Here is a 26,032-nt window from a genome sequence, read left to right as displayed (position 1 = left end):
TGGGGCATACTAGAATTAATGTCAACAGTTTTTAAAGTCTTAGTTTTCCCCTTAGACTTTAAACAAGGCAAGAAGGCGTGTGCTTGTCATGTTTTAAAATGTTTACAATTATTCCAGTAAACATAATTTTCATGTAAAACTTAAAATTAGTAGGAATAAATCATTTAAACAACATTAAGTGAGAGTTTTCCCCTATTATCAAACATCATTCCAAATACTCTTGGCTATTGGAAAAACAAACCCTGAGATCTTTGTACAGCACATGAAATTAACATAGTGTGATTTTTAGTTTTGGGAACCAGTGTAGAAATGCTAATTCAGCTGTCAGAAGTGCTAATTTAGATGCCAATAGATTTAGGTCACTGGGAAACCCATATAACTGGTTGGGACTGAGATGTGTTTTATACATGCTCAGAGGCATTGCCAAATGTAGGATCTGCTTCATGCATTCCTGAGTGGCTCAGATTTAAGTAGGTCTTGGATGCTTCTGAATTATCATTAATGCCCCTTTCATTGTTGAGGGCAAGGTATTAAAAGGGCAGATGCTGCATCAATCTTTGTTTCAGCCTCTTCTTAAATACTTTTAAAAACTTTGCAGTATTGTCATGAGGCCAGGTTCTCTCTGAATTTCTCCCGCAGTGCTGCGGTGATGTTCAAAGGCCTGCGGCCGCGTGGACAGGCCCAGCGGTGTGAGTCTTGGTGAAAGAATTGTCACCCTTGGCAGGCAAACTAACACTTCCCACGAGGCCTAGGAACGGGCTTCCTTTTTCAAAATTGCAATTCAGTCTGAAAGCCAAGATTTCTCAGCACTATTTCCAACTTTGGTTTTGGGATTCTTTGTGTCTGCAGATTCTCAGTGGAGAAGTAATCCAGTCCATTAATCTCGCCTGCGTAAGATCCTACCTTTTGTATGCTGCTAACCTAGAATAATGCCCCCCCTTTTGCTTTGCATTCATGATAACATGAATTGGAAGCCTTCCTGCTCCACATTTTTAAACATGAGATGAGAAGGGTAGTCAAACCCACATTTAAAAGACCCTTGAAAAGTGTCGATCGTTTGCAGTAATGACTCTATGTCTGGTGCACTCCATTGTTTTGAACTACAGTTCCCAGTATTCCTGATGTTTGGGTGTGTCAGCTGGGACTGATGGGAGTTGAAGTTCAGAACATCTAGAGGGTTGAGGAAGCCTGATCTATGTGGAACGGATCCGGAAGTGTATCGTGTACGTTCCAGAGCTTTTCCAGCCCTTCTTCATTCTGACCTGCTCTGTCTCTGTATCCTTGGTTTGCGATGAGGACGGAACAGCGCAGACTCTGGGTAGTGCTAAAACCTGCAACTGGATTGCCTCCAAACTATGGTTTGCAAACCCACTTCAAATGATGGTTTGGGAACAAGGCAATAGGAGCTTCCGCTTTGCACGCAGAAGATCCCATGTTCCATCCTGACATTTCCAGGTCATGCTGGGGAAAAACCCTCCGCTGGAGACCTTGGAGTCAGTCTAGAGGAGACACCGCTAGGCAGACAGACTTGGCCTAAGGCAATTTCCTAGGGTTTATCTTAACAGTCTGGCTAATTCCGGCATCACTGCAGACTCTGATGATGCAAATGATGAAAGCGCGGAGGTGAGAACGCTGGTCCCTGTGACGTAGCTTTGCAGTCTGTCTGTCTCTTTTCCTGAGTTTGACAGATCCTGGAACTGGAGGAAACGCACCCTGTGGAAAAGGGCTTAGGAAACCAGAAGCTTTCTGAATCTTTTAAGGTGACCTTGATGAAGAAGAGGAAGTGGGTTAGCCTCCCTTCTCTGCATTCTTCTCAAACACACCTGCAGGCGCTGGTTTTCCGAAGAACTAGATCAAGAACTAGATCAAGAACCCGCTGTGGGGTTTTGTCCCTCCTCAGGGGCTAGCAAAGAGCCTGCATGACAAGTGAGAGCCCTTTTGTTGCCTTTCTAGGTTACGCTTCCTCCCTCCGCCGTAGACGCCCCAGGTGGTGTTTTGGCGAGATGCTCGGAGCCCTGACCTTCCATTTCTACAAATGTGCCTATAATGTGTGTGTGTGTGTGTGAGTGAGTGAAAACCAGCTGTGTTATGGGAAGTGCGAAGTTGTGGCTGTGTTCTAATGTTGAAGCGAGGTGCGAGTATGTGTGTGTGTGTGTGTGTGTGTGTGTGAGAGAGAGAGAGAGAGAGAGAGAGAGAGAGATGGTTACCATGGCGAAGGAGCCTCAGACGTGACTGGAAACCCTCTCGTACTTTCGAAGGTTCTGCTGTTTTTGTTCCTTTCAATGCAAAACATAGATTGCAATTTCCTCGGGGCAGGGACCTATCCCTTTGCCAACGTTCCTCTGTAAAGCACCAGCTTGACTGATGATTCTGTGAATAGTATGGTAGTAGCCCAGGACATGTTTAGGCTCATGAGTTAGGCTGAGAGGATGTGTCCCTCCCATAGGGACTAGGCTCAAGTCCAGGTTTTTCAGGGCTCCCCAGATGTATGGGGGTGCTTCACCTCACACTGGTCCATTGGCTCCTGCAGTGATCTCTGGAGTTACAGCTGGGCCTGCACAGGGCCAGGTGGTATCTTGCTGCCCTCGGGATCAGGCCTGCGCTCGCGTGGTAAACCTTCTGGGCACCATCCAGCAGAAGCTGCCCTTGTATCGGTTTCATGGCGGTTCGCCCAAGGCCACTTCCCACTCAGTGGTTCCATTTCAGCCAGGGCGTTATTCTCAGCAAACCTGTTCTCCGGCTTAGCTCTGGAGCATGTCATCTAGAGGCTTGTCCCTGACCTTGTGCAGAATCATAGAATCATAGAATCATAGAAGAGCAGAGTTGGAAGGGGCCTACAAGGCCATCGAGTCCAACCGCCTGCTCAATGCAGGAATCCACCCTAAAGCATCCCTGACAGATGGTTGTCCAGCTGCCCCTTCAAGGCCTCTAGTGTGGGAGAGCCCACAACCTCCCTAGGGAACTGGTTCCATTGTCGTACTGCTCTAACAGTCAGGAAGTTTTTCCTGATGTCCAGCTGGAATCTGGCTTCCTTTAACTTGAGCCCATTATTCCGTGTCCTGCACTCTGGGAGGATCGAGAAGAGATCCTGGCCCTCCTCTGTGGGACAACCTTTTAAGTATTTGAAGAGTGCTATCCTGTCTCCCCTCCATCTTCTCTTCTCCAGGCTAAACATGCCCAGTTCTTTCAGTCTCTCCTCATAGGGCTTTGTTTCCAGACCCCTGATCATCCTGGTTGCCCTCCTCTGAACACACTCCAGCTTGTCTGCGTCCTTCTTGAATTGTGGAGCCCAGAACTGGATGCAATACTCTTGATGAGGCCTAACCAGGGCCGAATAGAGAGGAACCAGTACCTCACGTGATTTGGAAGCTATACTTCTATTAATGCAGCCCAAAATAGCATTTGCCTTTCTTGCAGCCATATCGCACTGTTGGCTCATATTCAGCTTGTGATCTACAACAATTCCAAGAGTTACATTTGATAATTTAAATGTACAGTTTATGAGGAGCAGGCAAAAAACAATTTAAAACAACAACAGACGAAACCATCAACATTAGTAACAAAGAAAATCATTTATGTCTCTGCTAGTCCTCCACAGTGTCAAGCAGACATAAAGCACCCAATCCCATAAAATGAACTGAGAAAAAACGGGGGACTGAGATTCAATGAATATGCATGGAATTTAATGAGACTCGTTTCCTGAACTATAGCCATCACTATTAGCTTCAGTCCCTTCATCGGTGGCAGTACTGCCCCCTAGAGGCAGAAATGCATCTTGCTCTTGCCTTTGAGAGTCGTAGCCTCTTGTCCTCGGTGCACAGAAATTGTAATAATCTGATACTATACATAGTTTTTAGAAATCATTTGTAGAAGTAAATATCTGGACACCTTGTCTTAAACATTTTATTCATCATGCTAAAATAAAACATCCCATAATCCATTTTTTCTTCGTCACCCCCCCCCCCAATTTTTTCGGAAAAAAAAAGGCTTCAGGGAAAAACTAGGGGCGGGGGGGGGGGAATGTTTTTTTCCAAATTTTTCCGGGTCTTCACATCTCCATTCTCATCCAAGGAAAGGCACTCTGTACATGCTCGGAGGCACTTAGCTTGACATGCCTGGAGTTTTTAAAAACAGAAGTAGCAAGCATTTGTACATGTTCCGTCCCTTATGGTGCTAATTCCAGTTTACTCCATTGCAAATACCTTCCCCCCCCCCAAAAAAAACTATTATTTACAGATCTCGGCTCCATTACACAGGCAGCTCTTTAAAAGCCAAGCCACCCCAGGGCTTGGCTCTCATCCATCCGTCTATCTAATGCCTTTCTAACCACTTCCCTCCGCCTTCTGCCAAATGTGCAGACATATGGGATAATTGCTATTGTACTTTCACTGTTCTGTGAATTTAAATACCGCAGCCATTTTTCCTTCTCTTCTCTCCAGCCCCCTGAAAAATCCCACCTCGCTGTCCTGACCACTTTATCTGTATTTTTTGTTTTACGGCTCCTTTTTTGAGTACCATTCAAGTTTGGCCCACGCGTGCTGTGCCGGAGATCCAAAGCCCAAAGGTACTACAGCACGTCTCCTGGCTCAGCGCAAGGATGTCAGTAGTGCTGTGTGCCACAGAGTTGGTGCTGTGATGACCAGTGAGCTCCAGCACCATCAAGGCTGGCCATAGAATTGGCCCACTTGACGTCAAAAGCTACATAAATGATTGTGGGATAAAATTTGGGTATTATCTCTCTCCCCGATTCTCTGGCTGGAGCATTAATCCCACCACTCAGGGGGAAAAAGCACTTTACTGATCCATTACAATGTCAGAGGGGTTTCCCTGAATAGGGTGGGGATAGCAAAATTGCAAGGAACTGGTAGTTAATGGTACATGAATGTTCATACCTGCTGATTACTGGAATTCTCTACCTGGAGTCTGAATTTTGGGTAGAAACTACTAATGTGTTTTGGTGTTCTCTCTTCACATATGAGGGCTAGAAACTTGCCTTAAATTAAAAAAAAAAGAGTTCATGAGCTTCTGTGTTAGTCCATATTCTGCATTTTACAGCAGGGGGTGGACAGAGGGTAAATTGCGATCCACTGGTTAGATCCCTGAGGAATTTGCATGAAATTAGCAAGAGTTTCTGGCTGCCAGTATGTTTTAGCACATAACGCTGCGTGTGGGAAAACCTAATTCTCTCCTGTTGCTCTCCTCGAGAGAATCGCTCAGCCTCCATGTTCCTCCCTGGTGAAATGGGAGTATTAATTGGTTGCCTTTTGACTAATTTTAGCATTAGAATCCCTGGTTTGTATTACTGTGGGAACAGATTTGTACTTTGGCTCTGCATGTAACCCCAGTGTATTTCTCGTAGGATGCAAGAGGTAAGCAGATGTCAGCCTTGCAGAAACTCCTTTGTTTTTTCTTAGAATTAGTGATGCCACTGAATTTCGTAATGGGTTGGATCATTGGCTGAAACTCAATGGTCCGTAATGCTTGCCTTCGCAGCGAGCCTGGCTTGATGTATTATAAATTCACAATTAAGTTCAGAGTTGGTTGTGTGCTTTGAAGCATGCACAGTAAAGTAGAGCATAGATCCTCCCCACTAAATTTTAAATTTTCCTACCCCCTAAATCCCCCATGCCGCCCCACTTTTTTGAAACAGTCTCATTGGCTGCTTCTATCATCACCACAGACCTGCCTTCGAGGAAGAGGAGGAGGAGGGCTGAGGGTCAATTTTCCTACTGGTGATCGCTGAGGGTGAGAACCCATCATTCGGGAGCCCATGGGAAAACAACCAATCAGAAAGGATTGATGATGTTACGGTTCCATCCATGGCTCTTCGCTGTGCTGTGGAAGAACCTATCACTCTTCTCACTCTTCCTTATGTTTGTACTCAACCAGCTCTGGTTGTGCATGCTCGTTATGGCTTTGAGCTGGTAAATAGTAGAGTGCAGTCTTGTGAATAAATCTGCCGAAGTTCCTAGTCCACAAGAAATGCTTCTCTCCTGCCATTGGCCTGGTTCAGACAATGTGCTAAACCACAAATTGGTTAAGGGAATGCATGCATTCCCTTAACCATTTTGTGGTTAAGCAGCATGGTTTAGCGTGTTGTCTGAACCAGGCCATAGCGTGCATACAAGAGGAACATAGAAGCTGCCTTATCCTGGGTCAAACCTTTGGCCCATCTAGGTCAGTATTGCCAATTCTGTCCGGCAGAAGCTCTCCTGGGTTTGCAGGCAGGGAAACTTTTCCAAGACGGTTCGGAAGCTGCAGCTCGTGCAAAATGCAGCGGCCAGATTGATTTCGGGAACCAGAAGGTTCGACCATATAACACCTGCTCTGGTCCGCTTGCACTGGCTGCCTGTATGTTTCCGAGCCCAATTCAAGGTGCTGGTTTTAACCTATAAAGCCTTACATGGCTTGGGACCACAATACCTGACGAAACGCCTCTCCCGGTGTGAATATACCCGGTCACTACGTTCAACATCTAAGGTCCTCCTCCGGGTGCCTACTCCGAGAGAGGCTGGGAGTGTGGCAACGAGGGACAGGGCCTTTTCGGTGGTGGCCCCCAGATTCTGGAACTATCTCCCTGACGAGGCTCGCCTGGCGCCAACGCTGCTATCTTTCCGGCGCCAGGTTAAGACCTTCCTCTTTGCCCAGGCATATGGCGGCACATCTTAATTACCCACATGTTTAGTTTTTTAACAGTTTTTAATGCTTTATGTGTGTATGTTCTGTGTTTTAGAATTTTAAATTTTGTATATTCGTTTTTATCTTAATTTTAGAATTTCTGTAAACCGCCCAGAGAGCCCTGGCTATGGGGGCGGTATATAAGTGTAATAAATAAATAAATAAATAAACCCTGCAGTGTGAGATCTTTTAAAATTTGAGATACCTGCATCTTTCGGCATGTCTGTCCTCTGCTGTTGCGAACGGAAGAAGAGGCCTGCTAGGAGTAGTCTAGCTTTCTGTTCATGCAGTGGCTGTTCTGTGCTATTGTCGTCCATGAGCGGATGTTTATATGCCTGCAGTGATGAGGCGCACGGGTAGCGACATGGCAGAAAGAGTCCTTGCGATCAGGGACAGCTCTGATGTTTACAGGCGAGGTGCAAGTTCCACAAGAGAGATGTGTTTCATACAGCTGCTGCAGCATCACTGGTTTCGGCTCCCACCAAAGAGGGCCTCTTTGCTTCTCCTTCTGTGCCAGGCCTGGAGCAGATTATGCCCAAATGGGCTGAACTTTGGTGTGTGTGTTTGGGCTCATGGAATTGGTGCAAAAGCGAGAGAAAGAAGCACCACCAAACCGAGGAAAAATGGGGAGAGCAAAGCTCTGGTGCTATAAATCTCTATTTTTATTCTTAAATCAGTTCTTCAATGTACTCAACGGGTTTCGGACATTGTCCTTCGTCAGGAGCAGAAGCAGGAAACGGAGGAGAAAAACACTAGACTGTAGTTTCGCGATTCCAAGTAAAATAGTCCAGACAATGTGGATAGGGGGACATTTTTCTCCCTATCCCATAATACTAGAACCCAAAGGGGTCATCCCATGAAACTGATTGGTGGGAGTTCCAGGACAAATAAAAGGAAGGACTTCTTCACACAGCGCAGAGTTAAATTACGGAACTCACTACCACAAGATGTAGTGGTGGCCACCATTTGGATGGCTTTAAAAGGGGGTTGGAGAAATTCCTGCAGGCGAAGGCTATCAGTGTCTACTAGCCCTGATGGTTGTGTGCTATTTCTGGTATTTGAGGCAGCAAGCCTGTGTGCACCAGTTGCTGGGGAACATGGGCGGGAGGGTGCTGTTGCACCATGTCCTGCTTGTTCATCCCTGGTCGACGGCTGGTTGGCCATTGTGTGAACAGAGTGTTGGACTAGATCAGCCTTTCTCAACCTGGGGCGCTCCAGATGTGTTGGACTGCACCTCCCAGAATGCCCCAGCCAGCTGGCTGGGGCATTCTGGGAGGTGTAGTCCAACACATCTGGAGCGCCCCAGGTTGAGAAAGGCTGGAGTAGATGGACCCTTGGTCTGATCCAGCATCAGGGCTCTTCTGATGTTCTTATATAATGATAAAACCTAATTATAAAAGAAACTCTTAGCTTGTACGCCAAGCATCTGTTGCTTCTCAAAAACGCTCCACCTTCTGCTCCTGATGGAGGACAACGTCCAAAACGCGTTAAGTACATTGAAGAACTGATTTAAGAATAAAAATAAAGATTTATAGCATCATAGCTTAGCTCTCCCCGTTTTTCCTCGTGGAATTGGGCCACATGGCCCATTGAACTCTGAAAGTGGCCCATAAATTGGAACAAAGTTCTACAATGCTCTTCTCCATCCCAGAAATGGAGCTCAAATGGCAGGCACACCTGGGCTAAAAGTAGCCAGCTGGGGCATGAAACCTGCATGGATTTTTCTGTAGCTTTGACGGCGGTCAAGGAAACACTTTTCTCTGGTACTGGCCTCCAGATCTGGAGGCATAGTGTTGCTAACCAGCTGATACTTTATTGCTCCCGCTAGTAGAGATGTCCTCTTTCAGGAGGCAATCAATACTGAGACCTGAAATCCAGTAAACCACAGCCTCTACCAGGTCCTAACCATGATTTTCTGGGCATGCATGTTTACTCAGAAGTAAGTCCCACTCCTTTCAACAGGGTTTAATTCCAGGAAAGTGTGGATAGGATTACAGCCTTCCAGTAATATCCTCTCTGTGTTTACTCACGGGTAATTAGCATTGTCTTCATTTGATTGGGCTGGTGAGTGTGTCTGGATTGCAGCCTTTGTCTCCCGTCTGCCTTTCCTGAGATGCTTTGCCCCTTAATCCCGTTCTTTCTTTATTAATCCCATAAAGCCCTTGGTAAACACAATCCGTCGTCTGTGTGTTCATTCTTTCCCCTTCGCTCCCAAGCAGAAGTAACCTTCCTTGCTCTTTCGTTTTTGCAAACGCTAGCGAAGCGCTTTCATTTTCTCTCTCTTCATAAAACGTGCATGCTGCTTGAAAAGGAAATGCCTGAAGATTACACTGTCTTCCAGGCTTTTGCATCCCTCCCCTTTACCTGTGCAGGTGCGCTCTGTCTGTGCTGCCTCCGCCCTTGATCGACCTTGAGCATTTCTGAATGCACAGTTTGAAGGATGTGTGAAGCTGCCTCCTGCTTAGTCAAAGAGTTGGTCCACAGGTAGAGAAAGGACCTTTCTGCTTTCAGGTCCTTTTAACTGTGGAGTTGTTCTGGGGGGGGGTGGGTTCTACCACTGAACTATGGTCCACTCCCAGACTGTTGCGTATGCAGGGAGTTTTTTCAGCCTGAAAGAGCTATATTCTTCATTTCATTTCTCCTTCCCTCCCTGACCCGATGACTAGATTTCTGCTTCAGTGACACCCATTTGCCTGAATGCAGCAGGATGCAACCTGCCTCATTCTTCTCTCCATGCCCATGTGAGTTCCAAGCTTGTGGGGGCAAGCTAGGGAGGACCCTCTAGGGCTACATTAACTGTGCCCTAAAAGAAAATGTAAGTTATGTGCCAAAGAATGTCAAATTCTATTGCCTCGAATTATGAAAACTCAAGGAAGATTTGTCTGGTGCTCTCTCTCTCTCTCTCTCTCTCTCTCTCTCTCTCTCTCTCTCTCTCTCTCTCTCCATAATTCCATTTCTGTCAGTCAAGGAAAAGGGGAGAGAAATGATGTGGATGACTTAGCTTCACCTCTCCACCAACCGCTGTTGCCTCTGAGGTGCCACTAAACCTGCCCTCATAGAATCATAGAATAGCAGAGTTGGAAGGGGTCTACAAGGCCATCAAGTCCAACCCCCTGCTCAGTGCAGGAATCCACCCTAAAGCATCCCTGACAGATGCTTGTCTAGCTGCCTCTTGAATGCCTCTAGTATGGGAGAGCCCACCACCTCCCTAGATAACTGGTTCCATTGTCGTACTGCTCTAACAGTCAGGAAGTTTTTCCTGATGTCCAGCCGGAATCTGGCTTCCTGTAACTCAAGCCCATTATTCCGTGTCATGTGCTCTGGGATGATCGGGAAGAGTTCCTGGATCTCCTCTGTGGGACAACTTTTCAAGTATTTGAAGAGTGCAATCATGTCTTCAAATACTTGAAAGGTTGTCACACAGAGGAGGGCCAGGATCTCTTTTCGATCATTCCATAGTGCAGGACTTGGAATAATGGGATTGAGTTACAAGAAACCAGATTCCGTCTGGACGTCAGGAAAAACTTCCTGACTGTTAGAGCAGTATGACAATGGAACCAGTTACCTAGGAAGGTTGTGGCCTCTCCTTGACTTGTACTTCCTGGACTTGTACTGAGACACAACAGAATTGCGCAGCTTAAGTCTTGACATGTGTTTTTTCCTTGACTGTTTCTACACAGGATAGCGTGTTGCTCTGTGTATTTTAACATGAAGTTCTCTGGGTTCACGAGATTTTGCAATCTAGGAGTTCCCCTTTCGCTTTTTCCTTGTGTAGTTGAGGTGCGTTGGGTGGCCCTTTGTTGTTGCTGTGTTGCAACATAAGCATTAGTGAAGTGCTTGTTTCAGGGTGTTCAACGTGCTTAACATGCATTGTGTCACTGTAATCCTCACAACAACCTTGTAAGGCAGGCCGCTGTTATTATCCTCATGTTGCAGATGACGGGTTGAGAGACTCACCCAAAGGCCATCTAGTGCAGCCTTCCTCAACCTGGGGCGCTCCAGATGTGTTGGACTACAACTCCCAGAATGCCCCAGCCAGCTGGCTGGGGCATTCTGGGAGATGCAGTCCAACACATCTGGAGCGCCCCAGGTTGAGGAAGGCTGCACTAGTGACTTGTGCAGTGACTGAGCTACTAATATTTCTTACTCTGGGGTGGGCAGGCTCAGGTTTATGGGACTGTTCCCCCCCTTGCCCCAAACCCTGAAAGCCACCAGAGCCTGGTGCAAAATAGTAGCTGGGCAGGGTTAGAATTAAGGAAGAAGGGTGCCTTTGAGCACATGTTCAGGACAGAAATGTGTTTCTTAGTACTGGAAGGTCACACAAAAATCCATTCCTGGTTCCCACTTAAGCTTTCTTCCATCTCTGCAGCCTTATTTAGAAGAGGGAAAGGAAGAGTTGGGAGTCCGAAATGCTGCCCAGACATCTCCAAGTAGATCTACCGCCTGGCTTTGCACTACACCCTGTTAGAATGTTTTTGGCTTGTTTGTTTCAGACACCTTTTATCTGCCCTGAATCTCCCACCGTTCATGAGATGACACCAGACGATTAGGAGAGAGAGAGAGAGAGAGAGAGAGAGAGAGAACGAAAACCTCTCTCTTTCTTTCTCCACGACATGCAAAGCGTCTTTTTAAAAACCCTGGATCACGTCTCTCTGCTAAGCATAATTACCTGCTGTAAGTTCTAATATCTGCTCAACCCCCACACCTGTCTTTAAGATTGCTGGAGTGGATGACCGAGGTGGGGATTTGGGGAAGGAAAGCTGCACCACGCTCTGGAATGACGTCTTCTGCCCCCCCCCCCCGCCTTTGGCTTCCACTCTTGCGTGAGTTTCTTCTGCTGCCGTTTGGTGCAGAGATTGCAACTAAACAGCAGGAGGCAGAGGACGAGAAAGCTGCCGCCGCGCTCCCCTAGGCAAGGCGTGGGATTGTGGTGTTGCTAAGAGGCTGGGTGTTCGCTGAGCTTCATTGCCGTGGTTAACAAGTGCAGGGGCTGGCTTTGTACCCCACCTTGCCCACTCCCCCCCCCCCCGTGGCAGCCACGAGGGAAGTCGGGGTGGGGGCTGCGTAGGGCGCGAAAGCTGCATTTCGGAACGGGAAAGGTGGCAACAGACAGGGCTGGTGCCAGGCTTTTTTGCACCCTAGGCAAGGTGAGCTGCTTTCACACACACCCCACCGTACCCCCCACCCCCACCCCACCCCAGGTAGGTGGAGACAGGTGGGGATGGAGGTCACCTTACCTTTCCCTCGCCTGAAGTCATCCCGGCTGGGCGGGACGCTGCGGTGGGGCGGGCGGACAGCTCCACCTTCTGATGTCCGGCGTGCCCGGACGCCAGAACGTGGAGCTGTCCGTTCCCCCCCCCCCAGCGTCCCGGCTTAGCTTTGGCTGGGTGGGCCCAAATGAAGCCAAGCTGAGACGCTGGGGGAGGGGTGGTCAGACGGCTCCATGTTCTGATGTCCGGCGCACGCCGGAAGTCAGAACGTGGAGCCGTCCATTTGCACACACACCCCAGCGTCCTGGCTTGGCTTTCGCTGGGTGGGCCCAAATGAAGCCAAGCCAGGACGCGGGGGGGGGCAATGTGGAGCCATCTGTTGCCCCCCCCCAGCGTCCTGGCTTGGCTTCGGCTGGGCGGGATGCTGCGGTGGGGCGGGAGGGCGGGCGGCTCCATGTTCTGACATCCGGCGTGCCCAGACACCAGAATGTGGAGCTGTCCGTTCCCCTCCCCCCCCAGCGAAGGGCCCAGCTGAAGCCATGCTGGGACGCTGTGGGTGGGGCGGTCAGACGGCTCCACGTTCTGACGTCCGGCACACGCCGGAAGTCAGAACGTGGAGCTGTCCCTTCGCCCCGCCCCCAGCGTCCCGGCTTGGCTTTGGCTGGGCGGGCACCCAGCCGAAGCCAAGCCAGGGACGCTGGGGTGGGCGGAAGGGCGGCTTTGGAACGGCGTGCCCGGAAGCTGCCCTCATTCGGCCAGAGCGTCTCTGAGAGTGGGAGGGCGACTTCCGGGCGCGGCGTTCGGCGCCCTCCTTACCTTGGCACTCTAGGCGGCCACCTGACTGGCCTCTATGGCAGCGCCGGCCCTGGCGACAGAGTGCAAGCCCCTTGGGTTTTCTCCTTTTCTTTGGGCGCAGCTGACCGGGCAGGATGCTTGGCTGGCTGTGACAAGACAGGGGCCGGAATCTGTCTTGGGCGATGGGATGTCGCTTAATTGAGTTGCCCAGGGGTGATGGGCCAGTGTGAGCCACATTGGATGGTCGACCCACTTCCCTAACATGCAAGCCTTTATTCTGGGAAAACGTTGCTGGGGGATCTTCAGATGTTACCCTAGATGGATGAGCTCTTTGGCGGTTCCTGGAAACCTGGGTCACCAGTGGAAGAAAGGGGACCTCCTGGGGTGGTGGGGAGAGAATTAGAGCCCCCCCCATCCCCCATGCTCCTTGGCCAGTGGCATGATGGAATCAGGGCTCACGGGGATGCAGCTCTGGTATTTGCTTATTAGCAGGGACGCTGGTGTCATAGAATCATAGAATAGCAGAGTTGGAAGGGGCCTACAAGGCCATCGAGTCCAACCCCCTGCTCAGTCTCCTGGCCCAACTTCTCTGTCTTCTCTGAGCTTAGCTGAAATCTTCACACTAGCTAGAGGGGGGATGAATTGTTCCAGCAATTATATATTGTCCCCTGTTCTAATGCGAAGTATTTTATTTATTTATTTATTTATTTATTGCATTTTTATACCACCCAATAGCCGGAGCTCTCTGGGCGGTTCACAAAAATTAAAAACATTCAAAGTATAAAACAACAGTATAAAACCATAATATCAAATACAATATAAAAGCTCAACCAGATAAAAACAGCAGCAATGCAAAATTACAAATCTAAAAAAAACCCACACCAAGTTAAAATTTATTTATAGACTGTTAAAATGCTGAGAGAATAAAAAGGTCTTCACCTGGCGTCTAAAGGCATATAATGTAGGTGCCAAGCGAACCTCCTTAGGGAGCTCATTCCACAGCTGGGGTGCCACAGCAGAGAAGGCCCTCCTCCTGGTAGCCACCTGCCTCCCTTCCTTTGGCAGGGGCTCACGGAGAAGGACCCCTGAGGATGACCTTAGGGTCTGGGCAGGTACATATGGGAGGAGGCGTTCCTGGACCCAAGCCATTTAGGGCTTTAAATGTTAATACCAGCACTTTGAATCGGGCCCGGGGTGTCTTGGTTCCCCATTGGGCAACAAAGGCCCATTAGCTTTGCAAAAGATGTGCTCTGGGTGGAGACAAAAACTGCTAGCACCGGTTGACTGATATGGAACAACAGCGCCGCCTGCATTTTCAAGTCTCCGTGAGGGCGTGGCTGTGGAGACCGTCACGATGAGCGCCTGCACTTCCCAATTGACCACTGCACCAATGCCCGTGGTAGGGTCCCAACCCTGATCAGGTTCAAAACTATGGCTTGCAGGCAAAGTTTGGTTTGCCCAGTTCAAGAGGCATAGCTTGCTCTTAAATTAGATGGCAGAGGTGAAATCGGAGCACCCAGGAGAGGCGGGAGTGTGCAGGCAACAGCCTCATTCACACAGCGACAACCCCAACGTCTAAATTGCCTTTAAATCTCCTGTTCCAGGTCAAGTGGTCTGGAGTTCTTCTCAATTCATATTCTTCCTCCACCGCTTGAGCTTTGAAGCGTTACATTTTGGAAGGATTGCGCTGGAATCCAAAGAACTTGCAAGCCGTGGGGGGTGGGAATACGTTGTTTTTCGTACAGCTCTAGAAGAACATATCAAAGATGGGCCATGGTGGGGGTTTGGCATTGACGCCAATTGGTCACCATCAGTTTCTCCCCCAAATTCTTGCCCTGGACTTCCGAGAGGTGTGTTGCAGGGTGGGATTGTGGGGTTCTGTACCAGAAAAAGGCGCTTTTTTAAAACAACCAAATTGAGGTGGACTTGGGAACACAAAACTTCTGCCATAAGTCTGTTAGTCCTCAAAGCACTGCAAGAGACTTAGTTTTTTGCTGCTACAGACTAACACGGATATCCCTCCGGAAGTTGATAAATTTGATAAATTCATGGTGGGTCAGTTTGATAAATTCATGGTGGGTCAGGTTACTAGTCCTGATGACTGTATGTTATCTCCAGTAATGGAGGCAGGCTGTCTATGTACTCCAGTCGCTGGGGAACATGGGCGGAAGGGTGCTATGATGTTCATGTCCTATTTGAAGGTTTCCAGCTGGTTGGCTACTGTGGGAACTAGGGTGGATTTGATTTAAATCAATTTGATTTAAATCATGATTTAAATCAGTACTCGGAAAGACTTAAAAGGTTGTCACACAGAGGAGGGCCAGGATCTCTTCTCAATCTTCCCAGAGTGCAGGACACGGAATAATGGGCTCAAGTGACAGGAAGCCAGATTCCAGCTGGACATCAGGAAAAACTTCCTGACTGTTAGAGCAGTACAACAATGGAACCAGTGACCTAGGGAGGTGGTGGGCTCTCCCCCACTAGAGGCCTTCAAGAGGCAGCTGGACAACCATCTGTCAGGGATGCTTTAGGGTGGATTCCTGCCTTGAGCAGGGGGTTGGACTTGATGGCCTTGTAGGCCCCTTCCAACTCTGCTATTCTATGATTCTATAACTCGATTTAATCATGTGACTGCCCCCCCCAAAAAAGTGCACTCTTCCTCGCTATATTTTACCCAACTCAGAGTTACCAAAGACTCCTTCTTGCTGGTATAATCTTAATATTTACAACCAGATGAAGGTTTCATTTTTAGAATAGCAACTTTTCAGATTAGTTTTACAGATATATATATATATATATATATATATATATATATATAATACTGATTTAGTTATACTATTAGAAACACATCATCGATAATTATGAAATGATGGCAAGGTGAACTATCTCCAGTTTAATAGGTTAATCATTCATATTTGGACAACTTTTCTGCTGTACTTTATTGGAAGGAGAAAAATAATCTTACAGAAACCTCTGGAAGAGCATGACGTCGTGAATGGATTAATGGGATTCATTTACCCAAAAAATTTAAGCAGCCTCATGCTACCTAATGAAAAACTATTTATTTATTTATTTATTTATTACATTTTTATACCGCCCAATAGCCGAAGCTCTCTGGGCGGTTCACAAAAATTAAAGCCACAATAAAACAACCAACAGGTTAAAAGCACAATTACGAAATACAGTATAAAAAGCGCAACCAGGATAAAACCACGCAGCAAAATTGATATAAGATTAAAATACAGAGTTAAAACAGTAACATTTAAATTTAAGTTAAAATTAAGTGTTAAAATACTGAGTGAATAAAAAGTCCTGATTTCATGATGAATAACCTTTGGACTATAATGTAACTTAAATATAAAACTATCTTTAGATAGATTTTTCCTCAAAAAGCATTTTTTTTAAAAAAAATCCAATTTAAATAAAAAAATCATATTTAAATTTTAAAAAATCCAATTTAAATTTTAAAAATTTATTTTTTAAAAAATCATTGATTTTTATCCACCCCGGTGGGAACAGAATGCTGGACTAGATAGACCCTCGGTCTGATCCTTGGCTGAAATGCCAGGCAAAACTGAATGGGCTTCATTGTGCAAACCAGTATGTTTGCAGGTGTGTTCATGTTGAATTGTATTCCTGTTCTAGTTCCCACTTTTCCTTTTATGGCTCCCTACCTCCACACACCTCCATTTTTGAGACTTTGCAGTTCTAATGCAGGTGTGAATATTCCCTTCAATGTGTTATTAATTTTTTTTAAAAAAAATAATATTAAAAGGTGTATAGCATGGATGTGATAACACAAGGATATCACTTCTTTTTTTTTTGTCCAGAAGCCAGGGCAGGTGAAAACTTCAACGAGGGCTCTATTTTTATATCAGACACATCTTTCTGCAGTGTCACTTACGATGCATTCTGGCATAACCTGTTTGAGGCTGGAAGTCTGGAGAAATTGTGCAAGAAAAGATAATAGCGACATGCTTGTTTTCGAGATTTAGGGAATAGGTAGTACGGAGGCCTCTTTGGAGTGTCTGAGCCTTCGAATCGGAACTGCTGAGCGTGTAAAATGCTTGGCAGTCTGAGTGGCTGGGATGTGTCCTGTTTGAACTGGAGTTCTCGTTTTGCCTGTGGATCACTTATTTCACATTATGGGGTGTTTGTGTGTGTGTCAAGGTTTGACTTTTCGTGCTGTGGTTACGGTAGATCCGATGCACTTCTAGAAAGCATCGCTGTCACGGAGGTCATGGATGACTTGCTGAGAAATAAAACTATCCCAAACTTTTCCCCAAACTTGAGGCTTGAAATGGGAGGCACGCGACTGAGTGAAAGGCAAGGCTTGTGACAATTTTGTAGGAATATTAGTGCTCTCTGATTTCTTTCCACGCACCGGGTGTGTGTGTGTGTGTAGGTGGGAGAGAGGAACATTTGTTCATGGGGCAAGGGATTGCTTTCTGTTTTCCCTGATTCCCTTGAGGCAGCAATCCTGCCCAATCTGGAGCCCTTCAAATGCGTCGGACTACAATACCCATCACCCCAGGCAGGGCTTAATTGCCGTTATAGTCCCAGCCACCTGGAGGGTGCTGGATTGGGGAAGTCTGCCTTTGATGTACTCACGACATGTTGCTGGGCTTTTATTTTCCTTAACAGTAGTAGGTTCTGCTGTCCTATTTACAATTAGCAGCAAAGTAAAATAGAGCAGTAGAAATTAATTACTGTTAAAAGTGCTGGGCAGACTCAGCCTGGGAGATGTTAGAAGGGCCAGGTGATTCTCCCTCTGGGAAGATTCCCAGAGCCCAGGTGCCACGACCAAGAAGGCCCTCTCTGCCGCGTCGGAAGGTTGAGGGCACCTGGAGAAGGCTTAAGAGAGGGTCTCGATTGATGGGCAAGATGTCCTTTGCATAAGCAAAGAATGAGCTTGTTTTCATGCCATATTGGCCCAGCATGGCTTAATTTACCTGCAGGGAGCTGTCACATTTAGAGATGTGAAGGGCCGGAAAAAAACAGGAAAAATTTGGGAAAAAAAAGTTTTTTCCCGTTTTTCCCCCGAAGCCTTTTTTTGGTTTTTTTCCAAAAAAATTGAAAAAAATGAAGAAAAAACAGATTACGGGATGTTTTATTTTAGCATGATGAATAAAATGTTTAAGACAAGGTGTTCAGATATTTACTTCTCCAAATGATTTCTAAAAACTGTACAATGTCAGATTATTCCAAGGTCTGTGCACCAAGGACAAGCAAGTCCTAGGTTGCAAACTGAGACTACAACTCTCAAATGCAAGAGCAAGATGCATTTCTGCCTCTAGGGGGCAGCACTTCCATGGAAGCAGGGACTGAAACTAATACTGATAGTTCTAGGTCAGAAAATGAGTCTGATTAAATATAATGCATATTCATTGAGTCTTGGTTCCCCCCATTTTTCTCAGTTCTTTTTATGGGAATGGGGGCTTTATGTCTTGACACTGGAGGACTAGCAGAGACATAAATAATTTTCTTTGTTACTAATGTTGGTGGTTTCTTTAGTTGTTGTGTTATAAAATTGTTTTTTGCCTGCTCCTCATAAACTGGCAAAACCAAAGAGGTTCCTTACAGTTCAGGTGTTTGTAGCTCCATTTGTTACCAAAAAAAAAAAGTTTAAAAAGTAAATTAAATTTGTAATAATTGTTTGAATACACTACTTTTAATATACCAAATGTAATAATTTTATGGCAAACCAACTTGGACATAATTACATTTTATGTTCCTAAAGTAACAAAGTGACTTTCAATCTGTAAAAACTGCTAATATTGCATTATTTCAAATTTTCCGGAAATTTCCGTTTCCCCCCGAAAAAAACTGAAACCCCCCCGGGTTTTTTCCATGGCTTCAAAATTTCCGGAAATTTTACATCTCTAGATGGCGATTTGTCACGGTAGCTGTATGTTACCTCCAGGTCTGCAGGTAACACACCTCTGAATCCCAGTTGTGTGTTGGATTATGTTTGGCTGGGGATTGTGAAAGTTGTAGTCCAACACATCTGGAGGGCTCCGACTTGAGGAAGGCCCAGATAACCTTTGGGTCTGATCCAGTACAGCTCCCCCACCCCCAATATAAATTGCTATCGCCCAGATTAGAGATGTAAAATTTCCAGAAATTTTGAAGCCATGGGAGGGGGGGGGGGGGAACCAGTTTTTTCTCCATTTTTTTCCAGGGAAAAAAAAGAAATTTTTGGAAAAATTGAAAAATATATGCAATATTAGTATTTGCTTGTCCTTGGTTTACAGAAATTGTAATAATCTGATGCTGTGCATAGTTTTTAGAAATCATTTGGAAAAGTAAATATATGAACACCTTGTCTTAAATTTTATGCTAAAATAAAACATTCTATGAACCATTCCCCCCCCCCAATTTTTCCAAATTTTCTGGAGAAATAAAAGCTTCAGGAAAAAATGGGGAGGAGAAGTATTTTTCCATCCCCCCCCCCCCCCCCGGCCTTCTCATCTCTAGCCCAGGTGCAGCTGGTCATCTCGGTGAGAACTAGACCTAAGTTCTACACAGTGTCAACTAACCTTGTGGAATACGGTCACCCTCAAAACCAGGGGAAGGCTGCAGTGCCACATGGAGAATTAGCACTGTGAAATGGGCGTGATAAGTAGTGTTGTTGTTTTCTGGACAATTCTATATTTTTTTTGAGGTTAGGACGGGCAAAGGGGCATACTTTGTATTACAGTTGCTCAGCGCATGTTTTATGCATCACCATTCTCCGTTGAATATGCCTAGGGAAGCAGGGCTGGTTGAAGACACGTGGTTGCCCAGGCTGGAAATGCCAAAGGTTGACCTCCACTGGCCACGATCCACTGGAAAGTGTACTGTGCAAACCCCACTGAATTGGACTGGAAGCGCCCAAAGTCCCCTACCGCCTCTTGTCCCCCGAAAGACCTGTTTCTGTGCGGCTTATGGGGAGGCAGTGTACCCCACTGGCAGAGCTCCTGCTTGCATGGAGAAGGTCCCGGGTTCGTTGCCAGCATCTCTAGGTAGGGCTGGAAAACTGCTCCCTGAAACCCCAGAGACCCATTGCCCCGGAGCTAGACGGACCACAAGTCTCCTACCTTTGTTCCACGTTCCTGATCGCATTGAAGAGAGCTGTCCCTCCCAGCTGAAAAAACAACAACGTTGGGGTGGCTTTGGACATGTCAGCCTTTAGGACCCAGGGGGAATGTTTTGAGAGTTCCTTGGGCAAGGCGCTGCCCACCCAGTACAAGGAGCTTTGGGGATTACTTGGCTCCCGTGCTGAAAGTGCCGCCCTGGCTCATTCCTGCCTTTTCTCCCTTTCTCCAACCCTGCATTGCCTCTTCGTTTCCGAAGGCAGCCGGCTGCATTCCCGAAGAGGATGGCCTCTTGCTGATCGGGGCTGAACTTCAACGCAGAACCGGAGCAACGCTTCGCGGGTCAGATGGCGACAGCAAACAAGGGTGAGTGGCGGCCGGGCAGCCGGCGTGGTACCCGTGCGGCGGGATGCCTGTTGCCGTGGTGACCTGTGCATCCTCTGTTTGGTCTTCTTTGCCTTTCTGTGCCTCGGCACGTTTACTTGGCCACGCAGGCTGCAATTCAGAGCTCATCGACCCCAGAGTTGTCCATGTCCGGAGGCGAGAACCGTCCGGTTGGATGAGGCAAAGTCCAGCAACTCTCTATTCCAGTTGGACGTCTCTAGCCGGAGGCTCACAAGCAGGACACGCCAGGAGGGGGATGACCATTCCCTGGTCTTTTGCTTGTCCCCAGCACCTAGCACGGAAAGGGACACAGCACCTCTCTATAGGGTGGTGGTTCGGGGCTAATACTAGGTGCTAAATGGATGCAACATGAATTTTGTCTGATTTTTGTCTGAAGCTGTTTAAATTACTGGCTGTTGCCACAGAAAAGTGAAAGAGAATTTTTTAAAATTAAATCTTGTGCCAGTAGAACTGTTCTGGGGTAAGTGGAACATAGCCAAGGGAATTGGTATTCAGGGACACATAAAAGAGTTGACTAAATTTCATGCAGAATCACCGCATCTTTTTTTGCTGCTGCTGCTTTATTATTATTATTATTATTATTATTATTATTATTATTATTATTAGCCTTTGTAACCTGCCTCCTTTAATCATCAGTTTTAGTAAGCAGATGCAGGTGTTAAAGCCAGTGGCTGCAGACTTCTAAGAACAGCCTCTGGCAAATAAGTCCAGATCTCAGAGCTCAACCGTAATGAAGGGATTGGAGTCAGTTTTGGTGCAGTGCATTGTTATGCACTTGAATGCAGGAAATCCCAGGTTCGAATTCCCACAGCCGTGAAACTCGCTGTAGGTCGTTTGGTGCAAAGGGCAGCCTCAGGCTAACCTTCCTCGCAGGATTGTTGCAGAATAAAATGGGGAGGGCAGGGGGGGGGGTAAGCCCCAAGTTCCTTGGAAGAAGGACTGGTGCAGATGTGATAAACAAGACCCTGCAAGGGGCCAGCCCTCTAGCTTTGGAGGGCTCAACTGCCCTTTGAAAAGATGTTTGGGTTATCCAAGGAATGGCCCTTCTGTATTTGCTGTAAAACTCCCCCAGCTTTTTTAAACACACACACACACACACCCGCACACACACTCACAATTATCTTGCCTTATTTCATGCCTGGTGCATTGCTCATGGTAGTGGAGACTGGAACGCTTCCCCCCTCCTTCACATTGTACTGGACAAGATTTTCTGGAGAGGCAAGTCAGTGAAATTCACCCCGGAGGAGAGTTGACAAAACCTTTTAACAGGCAAAGGAGACGGTAGCGTAGTTTTTGGCCTTCCCTGCCTGCCTGTCTTCGTATGGGGTGAGTTTGCATCTATGCAGCAAATAATGAAGACCTTATGTCAGCCTCCTCAGCCTAGTGCCTTCCAGGTATCTTTGACCATGGCTTCCATCACCCCCAGCCAGCAAGGTACCTTGATGGGAGTTGAAGTCCAGCACATCTGGAGGTTTGGGAGAGGCTGCCTTAAGCTGAGATTGAGAAGGGAACAGGGTGGTCGAACCGGGTTCAAATCCTCACCTGGATATGAAGCTCACACAGAGTGGTAAAGTTTGCTAATAAATAAGCCCAACTAGGAAGGTAGAACTCAACAGCTGTACGGCTGTAGTGAACCTACCGCAGTGAACGAGCATAAATCGAACCGCACCCTGGTATCCTCTCTTGGCCGCTGGGACTCCACCGGAAGACCTGATTCCTGGTTTGAGAAGAGATGGAGGGCTGTCTTTTGACCTTGGAGACCCGGGTTCTAATCCCCTCTTTGCCATTAACTTGCTGGGCAGCCTCACGTGGCTTCCATTTCAGCCTTGATGGTGCTAGGGTGAACTGCTGGCAACAGACTGGCATGTGCCAAGCGTGGCTTGTGTTGAAGCTACCCGCCCTCCCCCAGCATGCTGCTTTCATGGTGCGGGAGGTGGCAGGGCCTGCCGGATCTCTGTTGGGGCAACGATTTGGCCTCCTGGCTTAATGGGCTCAGGGCAGGTTTTGCCTTTGCTGCTGCAGCGTCCCCCATGCAGTTACTTCATTCTCTTCAGCGGAGTGAAGGGAAATCTTACGCTTCTATAGAGAGGGGCTTTGATTTAGCGGTTGAGGAAATGCTTTGCATCTGGAAGACCCTAAATCCCGTCCTCAGCACTTCCAATTAAGAGGGACAGAGAGTAGCGGATGATGGCAGAGACCTCTGAATCCCAGTTGCCAGGGGGCACGAGCGAGAGTTGGCCAGTATCCTCATGCCTTGTTTGTGGGCATCCCATGCGGGCATCTAGTTGGCCACTGTGGGAAACAGGAACCCAGGCTAGAGAGGCCTTTGGTCTGATGGAGGGGAGACAGGATAGCACTCTTCAAATCCTTGAAAGGTCGTCACACAGAGGAGGGCCAGGATCTCTTCTCGATCCTCCCAGAGTGCAGGACACGGAATAATAGGCTCAAGTTAAAGGAAGCCAGATTGCAGCTGGACATCAGGAAAAACTTCCAGACTGTTAGAGCAGTACGACAATGGAATCAGTTACCTAGGCAGGTGGTGGGCTCTCCCACACTAGAGGCCTTCAAGAGGCAGCTGGACAACCCTCTGTCAGGGATGCTTTAGGGTGGATTCTTGCATTGAGCAGGGGGTTGGACTGGATCGCCTTAGAGACCCCTTCCAACTTGTAAGCCTATGCGGCAGGGTATTGCTATTTACTGTTTTACTCTGTACAGCACCATGTACATTGATGGTGCTATATAAATAAATAAATAAATAAATAAATAAATAATAATAATAATACTATTCTATGATTTTATGATCCAGCCGGACACGTCTTCGGCCTCTCTCTGCCCAAGACCCTGCAGAGCTGCTGCCAATTAGAGGGAAAAATACTGGGCTACCTGGACCACTAGCCTGACCTAGAACAAGGCAGCATCCCCCGGGAGAAAGTCATAGAATCATAGAATCATAGAACAGTAGAGTTGGAAGGGGCCTACAAGGCCATCGAGTCCAACCCCCTGTTCAATGCAGGAATCCACCCTAAAGCATCCCTGACAGAGGGTTGTCCAGCTGCCTCTTGAAGGCCTCTAGTGTGGAAGAGCCCACAACCTCCCTAGGTAACTGATTCCATTGTTGTACTGCTGTAACAGTCAGGAAGTTTTTCCTGATGTCCAGCCGGAATCTGGCTTCCTTTAACTTGAGCCCGTTATTCCGTGTCCTGCACTCTGGGAGGATCGAGAAGAGATCCTGGCCCTCCTCTGCGTGACAACCTTTTAAGTATTTGAAGAGTGCTCTCATGTCTCCCCTCAATCTTCTCTTCTCCAGGCTAAACATGTCCAGTTCTTTCAGTCTCTCTTCATAGGGCTTTGTTTCCAGACCCCTGATCATCCTGGTTGCCCTCCTCTGAACACGCTCCGGCTTGTCTCTGTCCTTCTTGAATTGTAGAGCCCCGAACTGGATGCAATACTCTAGATGAGGCCTAACCAGGACCGAATAGAGAGGAACCAGTACCTCACGTGATTTGGAAGCTATACTTCTATTAATGCAGCCCAAAATAGCATTTGCCTTTCTTGCAGCCGTATCGCACTGTTGGCTCATATTCAGCTTGCGATCTACAACAATTCCAAGATCCTTCTCGTTTGTAGTATTGCTGAGCCAAGTATCCCCCATCTTGTAACCGTGTATTTGGTTTCTAGTTCCTAGATGTAGAACTTGGCATTTATCCCTATTAAAGAACAGCCCTGATGCTGGAACAGACCCAGGCTCCGTCTAGTCCAGCATTCTGTTCACACACTGGCCAGGGATCAACAAGGCAAGACATGGTGCAACAGCACCCTCCCACCCATGTTCCCCAGCAACTGGTGCACACAGGCTTACTGCCTCAAATACTGGAGATAGCACCCAACCATCAGGGCTAGTAGCCATTGATAGCCTTCGCCTCCAGGAATTTATCCAACCCCCTTTTAAAGCCACCCAAATTGGTGGCCATCACTACATCTTGTGGTAGTCAAGGGGGAGAGTTGCAAATGGGAACTAAACTTGCCTTTTGCCTGTGGTGAGCTTGACCCCTAAGAATCAAGCCAGCCTTTTGTCTGTGTAGCTCCATCCTGGGTTTCCTGTCTCAGTCCTGCTAGAGCGTAATGGAATATTTGCTCCATGCACGCTCTCATGTTGGCAGGCTTACGAACAGATTCCTGTTCTCTTCTCCCAGTCTGGGTTTGATCTCCTTCCTTCGCACCCCCTATTACCCTTTCCTTGAATTTCCCCACGCTGTCTGTCCCTTGCCTGCTTGGCCGCTTGGCTGCATTTGAGCCATCCTTCTCCCTATCTGGGGCCTTCCAGATGTTGGAGTGCAACTCCACAACTCCTGTCTGAAAGGTACCATGATGGGAAGGCTGATTTCATGTGACGTCTTTCTCTCGTAATCGTTTTTTGTTTATGTGTTTGTTTTAACGCTAATCCCATTGGTGTGATGTCCAGATGGACATTATTGTTTCTGGAGATGAATCAAAGACTGGATTCCTCTTGGGCCCTGCCGTGGTTGAGAATGGCTGGCTGCCTTTCTACAAAGCTGTTCCTCGTGCCTTCGAGCCCAGGGAGGTAGCCAGGCCCTCTCGTGATGCTCTTTCTCTATGTAATGGACTTAAGGAGGAGGCGGAGAGACCGTGGGACATTTGCAGCTCTGTCTCCTGGCTTTAAAGGGTTTGGGCAGGAAGCCAAGGAGACAGTGTCCGGGTTTGGATGATCAGCAGGGGAAGCAATGCCACATCTTGTATGCCAATGATGTGACCAGGGCCCTGTCTAGACGTCGTACTGAAGGCGCATGGATGCGCCCCAAGTACAACCCCAAAACGATAGTGTAGACTACAGCCAGAAGAGATGGAGGCGGCGGCGGCTGGAGAATCTGGGCGCGTCCTTGCCGCCGCCGCCTCCCCGCCGGTCTCCTGCTGCCTGGGTAAGAGTGACCCGGGTCGGAGAGCTCGGCTTCCGCCGAGCTCTCCGACCCGGGTCACTCTTACCCAGGCAGCAGGAGACCGGCGGGGAGGCGGCGGCGGCGGCAAGGACGCGCCCGGATTCCCCAGCCTCCTCCGTCTCTTCTGGCTGTAGTCTACACTATCGTTTTGGGGTCGTACTTGGGGCGCATCCATGCGCCTTCAGTACGACGTCTAGACAGGGCCCAGGATTACTCTAATTACCCACACTGCGGTACGGGTTGCTGTGTAGTCTGAACCCAGCGTGCGGCACAGGCGTGGTGCATCTTCACCCACCCTACAACCCATGGCTTGCAGCATGGGATGTAGGGTGCGTGAAGACGCACTACGTGTGCGCCAGGTTCGGAGGAGACAGCAACCTGCGGGACGTGCAATTGGGGTGATCCCGTTTGGGCAGCCGGTATGTGGGGTGGGTGGAGAAAACAACCCACACAGCGTTTCCCCCCCCCCACTGATTGTCTGGACAACCCCAGGGCCATCACCCTACAGGACTGGCAGTGCCCCCCGCCCCCGAGTGCACAACGTGGGCAGCCCTTTTTTCCAGGCTCAGTTGTTAACTGAGAGAGCTTCGGCTATTGGGCGGTATAAGAATGTAATAAATAAATAAATAAATTAACTTCTCTCCCAAGTTAAGTAGCTAATTGCATTTCTGAATAAGTAATAATAATTAATAATATTTATTTCTTACCCACCTCTCCCTCTGGATCAAGGCGGGAAAGAACATTAAATACACTATAATACATAAAACTAGTTAAAAGAGCATGTAAAACTAATACAATATTAAAATAACAAGCACAACATCTTAAAATTCTTAGGTTTAAAATTCATCTGGGTTGGCCTGCTGGAAGGGACTAATTATTCCCCAAATAAGTAGGATAATCAACTATAGGTAGA

The 26,032-nt window shown here is 47.6% G+C and overlaps 1 protein-coding gene across 1 annotated transcript in view; it reads left to right on the top strand.

Moving 5' to 3' along the window:
- Nucleotides 1-26,032, top strand: part of ADISSP (adipose secreted signaling protein) — an 80,781-nt gene that overhangs the window by 14,948 nt on the left and 39,801 nt on the right. Inside the window, exon 2 of the mRNA XM_063136059.1 lies at nucleotides 20,019-20,125. Within this exon, the coding sequence (XP_062992129.1) occupies nucleotides 20,107-20,125 (19 nt within the window). The 5' untranslated portion in view covers nucleotides 20,019-20,106. The remainder of the gene's footprint in view (nucleotides 1-20,018; nucleotides 20,126-26,032) is intronic.

Source organism: Elgaria multicarinata, chromosome 10 (assembly GCF_023053635.1).
Source record: "Elgaria multicarinata webbii isolate HBS135686 ecotype San Diego chromosome 10, rElgMul1.1.pri, whole genome shotgun sequence".
NCBI classification, from domain to species: domain Eukaryota; kingdom Metazoa; phylum Chordata; class Lepidosauria; order Squamata; family Anguidae; genus Elgaria; species Elgaria multicarinata.
This window is presented reverse-complemented; position numbering and strand designations above follow the sequence as displayed.